This window comes from Lutjanus erythropterus, chromosome 19, assembly GCF_056507025.1.
Source record: "Lutjanus erythropterus isolate fLutEry1 chromosome 19, fLutEry1.hap2, whole genome shotgun sequence".
NCBI classification, from domain to species: domain Eukaryota; kingdom Metazoa; phylum Chordata; class Actinopteri; order Lutjaniformes; family Lutjanidae; genus Lutjanus; species Lutjanus erythropterus.
The window spans coordinates 1,562,587-1,579,616 of NC_139335.1; the positions used below are offsets into that span (position 1 = coordinate 1,562,587).

Consider the following 17,030-nt stretch of genomic DNA (forward strand, 5'->3'; position numbering starts at 1 on the left):
GAAGGCAGCATGCAGCTGAGTGGCAGGCATCTTGGTCCAATTGAACACCCTCTCTCCTCTTTTGTACTAATAGGACAAAATGATAGTAGAGAGGTATACCTGTGAGTGATGTTAAATGTATTTTCCAATGCATTGATTAAAAAAACACTTTTAAAGGCTGTTTTTTTATTTTTAATAAAGTGAAAATCCAAAGCATGTACAGTTTTCAAGCACACAAACACATGATATGCAACACAAAAATGCATTAATGCCTATTAATTCATAATAAGACACATTTACAAACATGTTTTCCCTGATTATATTGTCAGTGCAACAATCATCTCAAACAAATATCTCATAATTCACTATCTACCATTCCATTTTATAATCATGACAGCAATTACACGCTCAAAATAAGATATAAGTGCATTACACATCTTTCTATACACATTCTAAACATGTCAGCTGAACAGAAAAAGCCAAATTGTTCAGTATGTCAAATGAGGCAAACTCAAGTAACACAATTTAAAACAAAAATTTGAGACTAAACAAAGGGAAGGCTACTGTAATGGGGCAAAGGCTGCACAAAAATCCATCATTTGTGCATGTGTAGAGAGCTAAATAGATTAAATTTGCTCAGTATAAATAGAGAACATTAATTTATTTGGGATCACAATAATAAAACATGGTCAAATCTACAACATGGCAGCACTGGTAGTCACTTTAAAGCTATACTGTAATTATGCACTAAAAGAAAAAATATAATAAATGGATTTACCTCACATCTGAAGGGAAAATACCTCTCATTCAAAGAAATCAAATGCTTCTCCTGCATCTTAAAATAAGTTAACGGCTGGAAGTAAGAAACATGAAGGAAAAAAAAATTTAAACCCAAAGTCACATGAAACGATGAAATGTGAAGCTGATATTATTGGTTCTCTGTTGTGGTTCAGCTGCAGGAATAACATCTGAATTCTAGAAATGAGAGGTAATTTCCTTTAAAGATAAATAACAGAACAGAATAGTTTGAAACTGTATACGTCTACAAATGCATATCTTTTTAAAAAGACACCTGATTACTGGCAGTCAAGAGTTGAGTTCATTTGAAAGTCTGTGCATGAAACATTAAAGATGTGTTGTTGTTCATGGCAGCGGAGACTCGTCGTACACGTCCTTCCCAGGTTCCTCCTCAAATGTCACTTTGGCATCGTCTGCGTCCAGCTGCAGCACAAACGCATCCAGTTAAAACACATTTCAGATAACCTGTGGCTGAGCGGACACAGAGAGAGGTACTTACGCATTTCATCTCCATGGTGGAGAAGAGTCTGCCGGTCATGAGCATGCGCAGGGGGATGGTGAGGATGAGGACAAACGGCAGCGCCAGAGAGAAGGGACTCATCTTCACTGCCCACAGGACGGCCAGGCACACGAGCTGGATCAGAGTGAAGAGATGCATCCGCAATGTGCTCACCTGCACGAATGACAACACAGGAGGGCGTTATGTTAGCAGGGGAGCCAAATACTGACATGAAAATAAACAGAAGGCTAATTTACATCAAGATAACTGACAGGGAGACGATCACAGAGCAGATTTTCAAAGTTCAGGGGTGGTTCAGTGAAGGGAAGTGAAAAATATTACATTAGTTATCAAAAGGAGATCATATAGAATAGCCTAGAGCAGTGATTCCCTCCTTAATTTGAGCATAAATCACTATTTTTACTTCCATTTTTGCGTCACTTTATATTAGCTTGAGTAGAGCTGCAATGATTAAATGATTATTAAATTAAATGCCAACTATTTTCATGATCAATTAATCAGTTTGAGTCATTTTAAAGGAAAAAAGTACAAATTTCTTCTGATTTCTTAAATGTGAATTTCTTCTGGTTTCTTTACTCCTCTCTGACAGTAAACTGAATACCTGAAAACTGAGAACAAGACATTTGGGGATAATTTTGTTGGACTGCCTTTAGCTTTGACAACGGCACACGTTCGCCATGGCATAGTTTTGATAAACATATGCACTACCGTTTGATGCATATATCATTGACAAGTGACCGTTAGTATTTCTTGTTGGAAAGTCAGTCAACTGACTCCAAAGAGACACAAAAACTACTACAAAGTGACAATTACGACCACAAATAAGGCAAAATCAGTGAAATCAGGCAGTTTAGGCCACAACAATCCCAAAAAACCTGTGAAATCCTGGAGGGACTGGATGTAGGACACTTATATTTGTATGTCCTTTGTCTGGTAATGATTTACACAATGATATGAGCTTATAGCACAGTGAGCAAAGTGCCTGCTTAATGAAACATGTCAATAAATAAAAACTATAAAACATATAAATAAATATAATAAAGTTATAATGGAAGAGGTTGCATACCCTGGTGGCGTAGGCGTCAGACGGATGGTATTTCTTTGGTGTAATCAACAGAAGCATCCTGTCCCACATCTGGATCCCACTCAGGGAGGTGATACCCATGTAGAGGAAGATGCCGAACAAGGCCGTCATCGGAATCATCTTCAGAATAGGTTCCATGTAAATAGAAACCCCTGAAATCACAGAAAGGGAACAGTTATTACAAAGAAAATGTTTGATTTACCGTGATGCTGCTGTGTCTGCATCAGCACTGTAGCACCTACCGACTAAGATGGCCACCAGAATGCCACTGATCCTCTGCTCAATCACCTTCTCGATCTCTGGTTTCGGGCCCTTGCTCATGACAGTGAGAGCGTTGGCGTGGGTGACAGATCGCACGGTGGCGGCACTGAGCCAGGGCACCCCGAAAATGGAGGAGATGCCCCCCATGGTGACCAGGATGAGCAGATCCCAGTGAAAACCGGATCCTTTCACCATCTTCCTCTCAGGTTTGCTCACGATCAGCCTGACGATCCACGGAGAATATTATATTAACCACACATGAATTAATATTGAAGAATAATAAATTAATTTACAGTCACTCACGTAGTAATCTGGGACTCCAGGAAGATGAGGATGAAGACGAGCAGTGCTGGGACGCAGCAGGCGGCCATCATCCAGATGGGGAAAGGCTTATTCAGTCCCGTGGGGCTGATGAACCAGCCTCTGAGTCTGGGGTCGGTCACCTCAACACCTTTTGGCACAACCAGTTTCTACAAGGAGACAAGATTACATCCAATCAGCTCATTTTTAACCAAAACAAAAATTACAGAAAGACAAATGAAATAATTTTTTTTTAACTGTCTGAGAAACTTTTTTTCATTGAAATTTAATTGAAATGTTTATCTTTATTATTCTACCTGTCAAAATTTCATAACGTTTGAATTCACATTGTCATTGTAAAAGGTACCATGTTTGAAAATAATGTTTGGTTAAAAATGTACGTTTATGTTGATGTTGCATTATGGGCAGAAGCGACATGGCTGCAAAGGAAAAACATACAGCCACAAAATAAAGATATTCTGCAGGATCCAAGAGTCACACATGTTAAACTGTCACTCTGCACTTTCATTTGTTTCATATCTGTGTGTAATATTTGTTTACGTGCCTTTGTTTGTACAATTCAATGCAGAGACATTAATATAATTAAGAGATTTATATTTTAAACCTTGTTTTGGTCTTTTATTTTTTGTAGATTTCATGCTGTCTGCTAATGACTGAATGTGGGAAAATAAAACTTCAAAAGATGTCTGTATGATGCCTGGCCATTATTTTTAGATTATATTTTTGATATTGTATTAGACCAGTGTAGTTACAGTTGTTATGAGCATTTATAGAACTTACTCACCATGACACAACACTTACCTGAGTGTAAGCATCCTCAATGCTGATGTCCACAGCAATCATGATGAAAATAGCAATGGGGACACCGAAATCTCCAATCAGACGACGAAGCTGGTGAGACAGAGATCAAAGATTAAAATCACACAACCCACTTAAAGGGTTTTAGAGTCTTTTCAAAACTAGAATATTTGGATTTTCTGAAGAAAATGTGCACAATTGCTGCATCTGCTTGTTGCCGCCTGCTGAAGTGTTGGTAATTCAGGTCTGAAGATTCCATGCAATGATGCTGGTAACTGACCCTTCACCAAGTCCCACTTCCAAACAGCAACTGTCCAATCATAGCTTAGCAACTGTAACTAGGGCTAGCAAGCTTTCCATTTCTCTCCATGCTGAAGGTGAGCAGGAGGCTCTGAGAAGAGAGATACTCTGCGTTTCATGAGTCAGGACGGTGGCATCATTTTTGTCATTGCTCAAAAATATGAAACATAAGAGCACACGTGTAGCACACTTTGATATGTCGTGCACAACCTCATGTTTTAGTGTTACTGCAGCGCCCCCTGTGGGTAGAACTGTATGAGATGTTACATACTTGTGCAATGTGGTTATATGTGGTTGCAAGAATTGAAAAGTTACAGGGCCATGGCTTCAAAAGTTTGATAACCAATTGATCAGCAAAAACAAAAGTTTTGTTCACAGTCCTCTAAATATAGAAAGTATCAAATTTAATGATGATTGGATGAAATGTGTGCCAAAAGACGCAAAACCAAAAAATCCAAAATGGTGGAAAAATTTTTATAGGTGGAAACTGGTTCAGACACAGAGAGCTGATCTTACCGGGCCGGGTAAGTAATGACCATTCTTGAAGTAGCGGAGGAAGTAGGCAATGAAGAAGCAGCCAAACATCAGACACATGGACAGCAGGGCGGTGTTGGGGTAGGGCCTTTCGATCTCCAGCTCGTGAACGGTTACGTTACCGTCCGGATGGTACTCAACGTGCTCCTTGATGATGGGGTGGAAGGGGTTGTCCATCGTCTCGTTCAGATGGTCGTAGTTCAGAATCAGAGGGTGGGTTTTGAAGATCTGCAGAGGGAAGTCGAAGGAAGTGAAATGAGGAGACACCGAATGAGGCAATTACAGCGGCGGCTGGAGGGAGATGGTGAAATGGTGAAAATGGGGGTGATGCGGTTAGGTTAGGGTACCCTCATGAGTTTAGCGAAGGTCTCGTAGATGAAGATGAGGGAGATGAGGATGGAGAAGATTTCCTGAGTGAAGCGGGAGATGAATCGGACCAGGAAGCTGCCCTCCACGGCCACGATGATGACCACGATCACTATCAGCCACATCCCCACCCAGATACGGCCCACGATGTACTCGATGCCCTGGGACTTACAGAACTACGATGGAATGAACGCAGGAAAAGAAAAAAAGATGTTAATGAAGAACCTTCATGAAGGGTTATGTCAGGACTGTGAGTGAGGGATGGTAACATTTAGTCAATAATCAATTAATCGGTCCATAAGAATTTAATCAATCTACTCCCTGTCAAGGGTTCTTTGTATCATAATAAAAAATGGTTCTTGGTAGAACCACCTGACTGGATAAAACCCTTGGAGTATAAAAGATTCTTTGTAGAACCTCCTGGTTGGATTCTTGTTAGCACCCTCAGAAACGTAGAAAAGTTCTGGATAGAACTTCCAGAGAGGATTAGGTATAACCCTTTATGTTGGGTTCTATGTAGGACTGTTTGAAAGGGTTCTTCACTGAACGTGAACTTTCCTATAAAGCTCTAACAGGAACCAAAAATAGTTCTCCTATGGGGACAAGATGAAGAACCCTATATGGATCTAGTTAGCCCCTTTATTTCTAAGGGTGTATCTAGCACTGTCAGAGAACATGGAACATGTTGCTGTGAAAATAAAACTTTGATTGATGGAGGTTCTTGTTTGGTAAATGCAAACTTTTGCTTAATTGATTAATCGATTAATTGACAGCGTACAGTTTGCAGCTCTACTGTCAGCTCATACATACGCTGAAAAAAGCTTCCTCAAACACCAGCAGCGGTCCAGAGAACCCGATGACGAGAACCGGCTGGGCGGCGATGAGACAGAAGATGACCCCCTGGATGCTGGTGGAGATCATGAGCTCTGACACGCCCATCCACTTCTCTGTTTTATCAGCTGGAGGAAGGCATCACAGAAAATTATTATTAATATCAAACCTCATCAAACACCTGGAAAATGACCTGATGCATCTGGATGTGGAAGTTTACCCAGCAGCCCTCCAAAAGTGATGGCCGGGGACAGGGCGGCGAAGTAGATGAAGATGACGGCGGCGAGGACCTGAGGGTTGGCGGCGTCGGTGTAGTCGCTGATGTAGTGACGGTAACGGCGCTTCAGGTCCTTCACCATCCCGCCGAAAGGATAACCTGTACGGACCAGGGGGTCCTCCCGAGGCGGCTCCGGAGGTTTGTCAACTGGACAAAAAGCGAAGACATAAAACTGTACTTTAATACAGATGACATTAACTCTGCCTCGGTTACTCTTTTAACACGACAATGTTATTGTAGTTTCTCCAGAACAGGTCACATCTGTATGGAAGACCATTTACACCACTGAAATAAAAAAACATATCCCCATAATAAGTCCAAGATGACGTCCTCAAATGTCTTTTGTCCACAGCTCAAAGATAATTCAGTTTACTGTCAGAGAGGAGTAAAGAAACGAAAAATATTCACGTTTAATGGTCTAATGTTATAGTCTGCATGCTGACCTTTGACCCTGTCGCCAAAGGCAAGGCGGGTGTCGGCTGGACGGACTCTGTCACCCAGCAATTTCCTCTGGAAATTGATGATTGGCTGAAGCATTCCCTGCTCCTGGATCTCAGTGGGAGGGATCACAATGCTGCAGTCCATGAAGTCAGCGATGGCGTTGGTCAGATCTTTCTCATTCTGGGCCAAGAAGGCCTCCAGACAAAACACCTGTCAGAGCGGAAGAAACACTTTTTTTTAATTCACCTGCTGGTCGGATTGTGCGGCCTCATTGCCAAAGCCGTTTTTTCTCTCTTTTTCTCTCACCCAGTCGGCCATCAGGGCACCCATGGCGCGGCCGCTTTCCCTGAAGTCCATTCCGCTCTGGCTGGGACCCACCAGCAAGCAGACGAAACGGACGGGGACAGGAGACTCCAGGGCCGACTCCATCACCACAGAGTCGCTCAGCCTCACAAAAGCCACCACTGGTTTCTCCAGGAAGTCCAGGACGCCTGTCGAAAAAACAGCCTTTGTCAGTCCCTCCAGGAAGCTGCGATGTTTCATCACAAAAAATAAAAGCCTAAAAACTTTTGCTACTTGCTTTGTAATTTTCTAGAAAATCTGCTGTGAAATCAGGCGTTTTAGGCCTCAACAATCCCCCAAAAGAAGACCTGCGAAATCCTGCAGGGATCTGCATCTGAATTACACGAACATACCTGAGAGGACGATTGAGGCCTCCATGTTGTCAGAGGTGTCCCTCTGCCAAAACAACAGGACAATAATAAGTGTATGCGTTGTTACATTAAAGGGACAGTCCACCCCAAAATTTGAAATACATATATTCCTCAATATACGTATGTGTCCATGTGCTCCACCTATTTTTCAACTGGCACTAGTTTTTCCACTAATTGAGTAGTTGTTTGGTCCATAAAATGTCAGAAAATAATGAAAGTTGATCAATAATCCTGTCACAATCTTCTCAATTGAAAAATAAGGACCCAAAGGATGAAATTGGATTAAACTGTATAGAAAAACCTCAAAATATATACCTTCCTGGTGACGGAAAAGGTCTGCATCTGGATGTCTCCAGAGGGCGTGACCTGTGGTCCTTCAGACTGACTGGAAGTGTAAATAAAGTGAGCGTGAGGTTTTTTTCACGGCATTATCAACTTGAAGAATGAACGTGAGAAAGCGTGCATTACCTGCGTCTCAGGAGGAGAGCTCGCAGCAGGCCGTCCCGGTCACTTGCACGAATCTCATTCTTGTTCACCAGCTCATCGGCCATCCTCTCAGCCACCGCAGACAAGCTGCTGGCGTTCAGGTCGAAGATGACGGCGCCTGAGTACATTTGAGGTCACCTTTAATTGGACTTATTGATGAAAAAGGCATGCGCTGATTTTACGCTTCGGTTGAAGGTTTTAAAGTCACCTGTGCTCATGGTCCTGCGGAGCTGGATCAGACTCTTGAAGGTGAGGTAGGAGACATGAGAAGGACTCCAGTTTCCTGTGGCGGGGTTAAAGTTCTCCTCATAGCCCACCCAGCGGGCGGTCTCCTGCCAGTTGTTGTTCACAAGTTCATTCAGCTCCACGTAGGCCTGCGGTAATGAAACATGGTTAGTTAATAAACACGCCAGTGTTTAATAATATTGGCTAATATTAAAGGGATAGTTTGAATTTCTTATCCCTTGCCAGTGTATTAATTACAGTAGGAGTGAGGAAGTGAAGCAAATCTATTATATTTTATTGCAGAAAAAGTGTACGCTATATTTAGAATATTTTCACAGCTTTACCTTGCTCTTAGACAGCCTTTTTCCAATGGAAAACCAATGCTATATAAGCTGGATGTTGCTTTATCTTTAACCAAACTCCATTGACAAAAACAGCAATTTTACCTGACAGGATGTGTGAGTTGCTGGTGTACCGCTGCCTGGATCTCTTAGTCTGTTTGTGTTATTGTGTGAATTTGGTGAGTCCAAACTAATCCCTTAAAACACTGAAGTCACACAGTAACACAAATAAACTCACCAATTAAGCAGCAGTTCCTGCGCACAGTGAGGTAAAATTACTTGTTTTGTCAGTGGAGTCTGGTGAGTTTAAAGAGAGTGATATTTGACTTATATAATGACAGTTTCCTGTTGGAAAAAGCTGTTTGACAGCAACACAAAGTGGTGGTTATAATATAGCTCCTGCTGCTACACAATCTGAACTATCCCTTTAATTAACTTTTGTATCTGATAAATGCAAAGAATGTCAGCTTACCTGAGCATCCCCTCTTGTGGTGGCATTGGTGTTCACGTTCAGATAAGCTGAAATAAATAATAAAAAAAAAAGACAGAAGAGTGATTTGTACACAAATACAAAAAGTTAAATCACCAGCAGGAGTGTGGCACAGTGACGGGACCCTAACCCTCTGAATCACTGGGGATGAAGATGGCCTCCATAGGTGGCTCATTCTCTTCTTCCTCCTCCTCCTCCTGCATCCTCCTCTCCAGGTCATAGATGCCACTCTGGCCCGGTGGAGTCCTGCTCATGTGAAGAAACAGAACATTTCTTGGAAATAATTCAATCCAGTCCTTATCTGTAATTTAAATTGATTTTGAAGTTTGTAATTGTAGGCAAATGACTTAAAATCTATTCAAGTTCAGTCCCACTTCAGGCTGTCAGATTCTGTTATTAGTGTTATACTCTACTTGGCCACAAGAGGGCAGGATTGTTCAACCTATTTCTTATCATTGACCGCTTGGACTAGTTGTGCGACCCTGAGTTTACACACACAGAGGCACATTTACTACAAGCTGTTCAAGAAATATGGTTATTTACCACTTTCTGACTTATCACTCTGAGTCTAAACATGTCTGTGAATCTATAAAGGAACATTTACTGGAAAGTAAAACTGGAAATAATCAATGTTTTTATAGTTATGAGATGGATTGCAGGTCATGAACATGGAAATCTGTCATGAGTTCAGCACCATCCTAAACTTGAACTTACATACATACTTTTTTTTTAGCCACTTGGGGGCAGCATCAGCGAGTTGTTGTCATGATCTTAAACCGTAAACAGTTGTTATTGTGGACATGTTAGCAGCTGTTTACACTCTCAGCTTTCATTTGAATTTGTTTTTCTGGCCACCTGATGAATATAAGTCCAACATTCACCCTCAGCCTTTACCCTTTAGCTCAGGTTTGTTCTCCATCAACTCCTGATGAATAATATGAAGGAAGTGCGATTAAGCACCGTTTCCGTTAGCAACAGCTTGACTTTGATTCTGTTTCCCGAACAATACGTTTTTTATACCATTGTTATAAACCCATTTGCACACACATTTTTAGTTTGTTTTATTTTTAGTATTTTTATTCTTGTTAATCTTTTGTGGTTGTAGTGTTGCGTTTGTGTCATTTAATTTTTGTCCTTTAATTTATATAAAAAATCGAATCTAAAATTTTTCAGTGTACATGACAGAAATAACTGATGAACTTCTAATTGTTGCAATAAAGTAATAATAATAATAAAAAAGAAGAAAATTACATACTACTAATCTTAAGATTAATTTTACACACTGTTCCAAACATAAAAAGTGTGTTCTGTGTTGGTTCTAGTGTTAGTTCTGTGTTTCTGCCCCCCCGGCATTTTTGAAATCAAACAGTTTTACACCATAAAAATAAATCACAACTTGGAGATTTAAAGATACTGAAATTTGGTATCAAATGAGATGTTTTTGATAGCCAATAGTATCAAAGCGATTCGGTCGGTGCCATAAAAGGCAGGCAGGGTAGAGAAGGTTTATGAGAGATTTTGTCATTTATAACAGCTTCATACTGCAGTTGGAAATAAATATAAAGCACTAAAGTTACAGTTCACACAAATAAAACAATGCAAGAGGCTAAAATGCTCCATAGATCTGCAGACTGTCATAATTCTCTGCAAGAAAGACCCAAAGTCTTTATCTTATCACAAACAGGATGCAGAATTCCAGCATACAGTGGATACACAGAGTAATGTAGGCATGAAAAGTGAACCCTGCACAGTCTGTAGTCCTGCTGAAACAGAGACAAGGACTCACGGTCTCAGTGGAGAAGGGAAGGCTGAGTCTTCATAAGACATGTCACTGCCCTGGACAAGAGGAAAGTTAAAAGATAGAATTAAATAACAGAAGAAAGTCGGATCAAAATGGAACAATGAAGGGAAAACATGCATCTCTGTAAGATTTATTGAACAAATCAGACTGTTGTGAATCTTACTGTTGAAGACGATAAAAGAAAAAAGACCAACCTCCTCAAAACTGTAATTGTTTTCCATCGACGTTTTTCGGATGTTCTACTCTCTTTTATGCATTCCCTAAGACAGAAAAAGTCAGTTCAATTCTTCTCAGTGGTGATTTGTGCATTTCGATGTACTTTTAATCCAAATTGGTGCATTTAAAGCATCCAAAGCACAAAATTTGTGATAAATATACCATATTCTATTCTTGTAACAATCATAGCACATATCAGGGAGTTTTAATACTTTTTTAAAATAGTTTCTGAGCCACTACAGGAACCAGCAAGGCCGGCTTTGAGACAGCTATGATGAAGATATCACCATCTGCCTGCAGAGCCACGGCTCAGGACTGATAGTCAATTAGCCGTTGAGAATATGAACTGTGTTATGGTTTAAATAGAAGACGTACAGAGTCTTATCTCTGGGTTACACCCTTCTTCAACCAGCCTCCTCTGTTCTCTTCATTTACAGTAAACAGTTTTAAAAGCAACAAATATAACATGAAATAAAACAAAACTATTGCATGTAGAAATATTAAAAATTCACAACAATATATCTGTCATAATGTAAGATTACACACTGTTTTGAAGAGCATCACAACTGATCGAGCATGGCATTTTTTTTGTAATACTGCGGTTGAAGATATTTCTAAGCAGATCACCAAAATGAAGCTCAAGAGCTTCAGTGAGAAACTGGTGAGGAAATATTGATAAGGAATATTTTGAAAGAAACAAATCTACAGATGTGGCTTGAGCATGTCAGTGCTGCATATTAACAACACACTGTTATTTACAGGAAATAGTTCTTGAGTCCGTAGCTCCGAGAAAACACAGATATTTTTGCACAAACACGATATAAGCAGGTGAAACATTTTTCTAACAGACAAATCCTCAAGAGCTTTTACTGTCCAAAGATAAAACCAAAGATAATAAACAACATGACTTTGACCTCTAATGACTGTAAAATGCTTGAATTATCTTTACAGTAATATGCACAAGAAACATTTTTGTTTCTGTGACATTAATATTATTTTCCTGAAAATAATTTCAGCTCTAGAGAATAATTTGCACTGAACTCCCGCCCTTATCTTATGGTCATAAGTTGCTCATCTCCTATCAGAATGAGATATCCATCCTGTTTGACCTCTGCCCTCTAGTCCAATAGTGCCACAAAGTGTGTCTGACCCCTGTCCAGAGGAGGCCACACCCTTACCTGCGTGCAGGTACTCCCACCTGGTCCCCAGCACTGGAAACAGGACGATCTCTGACGAGCCCGATGACAAAATGAGCCAGGACGAACGAGAAGAGAGAACGGGAGGAGCGGGAACACCCATTTGAAACTACGTCGACCCTGAGAGGAGCTGTACCCCACAACCCCTCTGGTTGCTGAGCAACCTGGCAGGGGGGAGGCGTGGGGGAGATAAGGCCTGTGCGTGCGGAGAGGCAGCCCTATCGGGCAGGGACACCTTGAGGCAGGGATATCCCAACCCTAGTTTGCCCGCTCCGCCCTCCCAGCATGCACCAGGGCTGGGCACAGAAGGCCTCACCTCATCGTGTCTGAGGGGCACACTGGAGGTAAAGGGGGTAGGAAAGGGGGCAACATGTGGTATCAGAAGATCTAGGTACGTCATCTTGTTTACGTACTGGGGATTCCCTTACGATGACTGGGGTTCCTCTGCTCTCGATTATCTTGAGGAAAGTGATGAGATAAAGAAATTAAACCCAACTTTTTCCATCACAGCCCTCAGGCTCACTTGATTTGTCTCATGATGAGTTTGACATCTTCTGAAGTTGACAGGAGGTGGACGCTGGTGGCCCAACCCCCGTCTGATAACAGATATTGACACAAGGCTGCAGACGGGTGAAAGAGGAGGTTCACAGATCATTACAACCAAAAACAGCCTCAAAGTAAAAAACATAAAACTGAAAAAACACCATGAAAGTTTATGCAAGGACGCTACAAAGATGGCAACATGGACTCATTACTCAGTTCAAGGATGTAAGGGGATTTATTTATTATTAACAATGTTTACAGTGTGGTTCCCCCTTGATTGATTGACTGATTGGAACTGGTCTAAGAGATAAATGAAAAAGAACATTTATAGTTCATGGCCTGGTGGCACAGCAGCAGATACTTCTGTATCTCCTGCTCGATGGCGGCAGCAGAGTGACCAAGCTGTGGCTGGTGTCGGTGCAGATATTACTGAAAACAGACCTGAGTCACACAGGAGCGAGAAAATCTGATTTGAATGATATCAAAGATAATTTTGTTCACATGCATTGTTCAAGAAAAAATGAACTGCAGTTTGCAAAATGTCTGGGTTGAAAATTAGAGGTGGAGATTTTGTTTTTGTTGTTTGGAGGTGCAGTGTCTTAGGCTATTTCTTTTTCATTACCTGGATTTAAAAAAAAAAAAATAAAATAAAAGTTGGACAAGAACTGTAAATCAAGGCTCTGTTGTTAAACTGGCGTCATGTGCACTATGACTTATTTAGGACTAAATAAATTAAACTTTAGGAGCTGAGACTTGAATGCAAAGACTTGAGACTTACTTCTGACTTGCAAAACAATGACTTGGTCTCACCTCTGCTACTTAGCTAACAAGCTAAACACCGAGCAAAGGTTCACTCACAACTATACAGTAATATTAACTGGCAACTTTAATTTTAACAGCTGACTGAAATCAAAGCATGAATATTATGTAAAACAGCATCAGTATGATGATATCAAAGCTCCAGAGGTAGAAAATAACAAACTTATATTTTCACTTCCTCTTCAAGTAAAAGAGGTGAATAAAAGGTTGAAGAAAAGGGAATCAAGATCAGTTTTTTTTTTAAAGAAATTCACGGATAAATTACACATGAAATTTTTAACAAATCTTGCATGTAAAGTTGAACGAATCATCCGGAAGCCGTCTGGTTGAGACGACATGTGAGTCAGCAGGATCTGGTTTGTTAGAGTTCAGTAAACTTTCTGAGAAAACAGAGAGCAGCTGGTTATTGTTTGGTCTCTGCAGGCTGTGACTCTCACAGACAGTAGCCTCCATTCTGTGCGTGAAATCAGACACGATGTCCCCGACATCCTAATCCATTTCACCCTCCAGTTTCACCATCGTCTTATGACGCAGTGAGACGTGACGAGCTCGGCTGCGTGGATGAAACGGTCTGTTCGTGCGTGGAGGCACGCGCCTGTTTTGTAAAAATGCATGCAACCATACGGAACCTTTTTATGTTCCAGTGTTTTTATCTAGAGCACATTCACTAGGTTCTACTGAGAAAAGTTTTATATTCCATGTGTTTTATCCAGAAAACACTAAAGAGGTTCCATCGAGAATGTTTTTATATTCCAATGTTTTCATCTAGAACACACCCAGGGGGTTCTACCAAGAACTGTTTTATATTATGGTGCAAAGAACCTTGAAAGAGTTCTTCAAGGAGTTCAACAATCCTTGAAGAACTCTTTCTCAAGGTTCTTTGGATGAAAAGGGTTCTTAATGGAAACCTCAGTCTTACAAAGAACCCTTGACAAACTCTGTCTTCCAAAAATGGCAAAATTGTTCGAGGCAGAACCACAGTCCTTCAGAGAGAACCCTTGTGGAACCCTTACTTCTAAGAGTGTAGCCTAAGAAACAGATGAAGAGCTGCATGTTCCAGATGTTTATTTGATAATAGATTGATTTCATTTTACATGATAAATAAATAAATTCTCAACAACCGATTAATCGATGATGATCGATGATCGATTAATTGTTGTCACCCCCTCGAGTTCACCTCCGCGCCCACAGAGAACAGCGAGGAACGGTGGGCCCCAGCTGAAGACCCTGCAGGACAGGCCTGTTATCACCAGCTGTGGAGGCTATCTGCCGTCTCCATGTGTCTCAACACACAGAGCAGAGACACTCCCAGTCTTCATATAGAGAGACAGACATCTTCATCTTCAGTCCTAACAGAAAAAAAAGTCTAAATTCTCTGATTTCAGTTTCTTAAATGTGAATATTTTCTGGTTTCTTTCCTCCTCTCTGACAGTAAACTGAATGTCTTTGGGTTGTGGACAAAACGAGACATCTGAGGACGTCATCTTGGACGTTTTATGGATTGATTGTGGAAAAATTATTGCCAGATTGATCACTAGTTGAAAAACAGGTCCAAACATGTGAAAACAGGTGGAGCGCATTTTCATTATTTAGTATATGAACTTAAAGCGGTGGTTCACTGGTACCATATATAATGTAAAAATGACTCCCCGTCTAAAATATGGCCTCATTTCCCATCATGCTTGCTGGGTAGTTTGTTATGTTTGCTGTATTTTGTCGTCATAAAATGTAAATACTTCCGTTAGTGTTTGAGTTTGTACAAAACATGGTGGTTTATGTTGATTATTGTTGATGTTAGTGGTGGTTTTAGTTTTAGTTTTGACCATCAGTGAGGTGGTTGTTACATCTCTGGAGGCCAGACGTATTCAACACTGCTGACCACAATTTTTATTTTACTTTTATTTTATCTTATGTTTTCTTATTTTATTTTTTTTTTCTTATTTCATTTAATTTTATTCTATTTAATTTAATTTCTATTCTATTCTATTTTATTTTATTATATTCGATTTTATCTTATTTTATTTTATTTTATTTAAATCTCATAAACAAGCATCTGGAACCCCCAACATTATTATAAATGACCGCCTTGGGGGTCCTGACCCACAGGTTGAGAACCAATGACTTGAAGCACCTTTAAACATGAACATCAGGAATCTGGATGAAACATGATTTGAATTTTTTTTTTTTTTTTTTTTTTACTTACTTATTTAGAACTTATTATTTCATGTTTTATTATTTGACAGCGTTGATTTAATGTCTTCAAAGTGATAGAAATGAATCACCAATATAAAATACATGTTATTCATCTCTAACTGAACTAAATCATCTCTGAAAAACTGTGTGCAGTGAAAAGTTTTCAGCTCAGACGATTCAACTCAAATACACGTTACAGTCGGTGTCCACGTCCAAACGTCTCATTGTGGGACTAATGCAGAGCAGACAGATGGTCTCTATCAGCTTTAGAACAAGCAGCCTGCTGTCAGTTATCACTGAGACACAGAAGCAGCAGCAAAGACCCACCTAGTCACACTAAACTACACAACCTACCGTCCATCAACCAGCAGCAAAAACACAGAAAAACTTTATTTATAACATCGTTAGCAAGTTCTCAGTTGATGTATTTGCCTTTTCTGACAAAAAATTCAAAATTTTTTGCCAATAAATTTGTGGCATGTAGTTACAACCAGGGGTGGAAGTAACTAATTACAAACACTCAAATTACAATAAAGTAGCTTTTGTGAGTAGTCTGTACTTTTACTCATACTTAAGTATGCATTGCAAGATGTAATCTACTAAGTTACTTTTGAACCCATAGCTGAGTCCTGATTGATTAATCAATTAATTGTCATTAAGAATTCAACCAACTAAAAAAAAGAAAATCAGGAAATAAAAACATGTTTTGTATGTTATAAATGATTAATGATTGATTAACTAATACGCTGAGTAGGTTTTGAGATGAATACTTTGTGCTTTTACTTGTAATTGAGTAATATACAAAAATAAAATACAGTAGAGTCACACCACTACTTCAAATAACACAAATTAAATAGAACGTTCTCATTGTTTACTGTATAAAAATCAGTCTGTAGCAGAACAAACTGAAAACAGCCTTCAGGGTTCTAACAGTATTTGTCAGGACACTGAATACTCATGTCCTCATTTGATGTCTCACTTTAAATTTGTCCTCAGGAGGACAGTATATCTTTTTTGAGGGTGGGACCAGAGGAGTGGAAATGTCAGTCTTTGTTGGATTTGGCGCCCCTCAGTGGAACCGAAGTGGTAGAAAAAAATACTTGACAACTAAATGATTTGTCTTTTGACCTGCAGCATGAGAACACTGGTGGAACTCATGATGTGTTTCATCTGTAGTGGAAACATCAGAAACCACAGGACTGTAGCCTCTGTGTGGTCAAATCATCTGTGGTTCCCCCGGGGGAACATAAAGTTCAAAAAATATATTAAGAGTCAATATTAGAGATGATAATAATCAGTCGTTAAGAATTTGATCGACGTTTAACATTTAATTGATCTACTTTCAAATAAACATCTGAATTATGTAGCTCAAGGGTTCTACACAGAACAATCTGATTCTGAAGAAACCTTTTTGGAAGAAAGGGCTTGTCCAGGGTTCTTTGTTAAGACTAAGGTTCCTTTAAGAACCCATTCATAGAAGAAAGAGTTCTTCCAGCA

At 40.0% G+C, this 17,030-nt stretch overlaps 1 protein-coding gene across 1 annotated transcript; it reads right to left on the reverse strand.

The window, feature by feature from the left end:
- Positions 1–148: 148 nt before the first annotated feature.
- On the reverse strand, positions 149–12,112 carry slc4a1a (solute carrier family 4 member 1a (Diego blood group)). Its single transcript, XM_084745144.1, has 21 exons — positions 11,961–12,112; positions 10,761–10,826; positions 10,552–10,601; positions 8,896–9,011; positions 8,748–8,794; positions 7,918–8,083; positions 7,692–7,827; positions 7,539–7,608; positions 7,206–7,248; positions 6,817–7,001; positions 6,513–6,720; positions 6,013–6,216; positions 5,772–5,920; positions 4,943–5,137; positions 4,578–4,823; positions 3,765–3,854; positions 2,946–3,112; positions 2,624–2,865; positions 2,364–2,533; positions 1,277–1,450; positions 149–1,200 (listed from the first exon to the last, which is right to left on the reverse strand). Exons 2-21 carry the CDS (start codon positions 10,785–10,787, stop codon positions 1,123–1,125), a joined length of 2,763 nt encoding a protein of 920 aa, XP_084601270.1. The 5' UTR covers positions 10,788–10,826; positions 11,961–12,112; the 3' UTR covers positions 149–1,122.
- Positions 12,113–17,030: the final 4,918 nt, after the last annotated feature.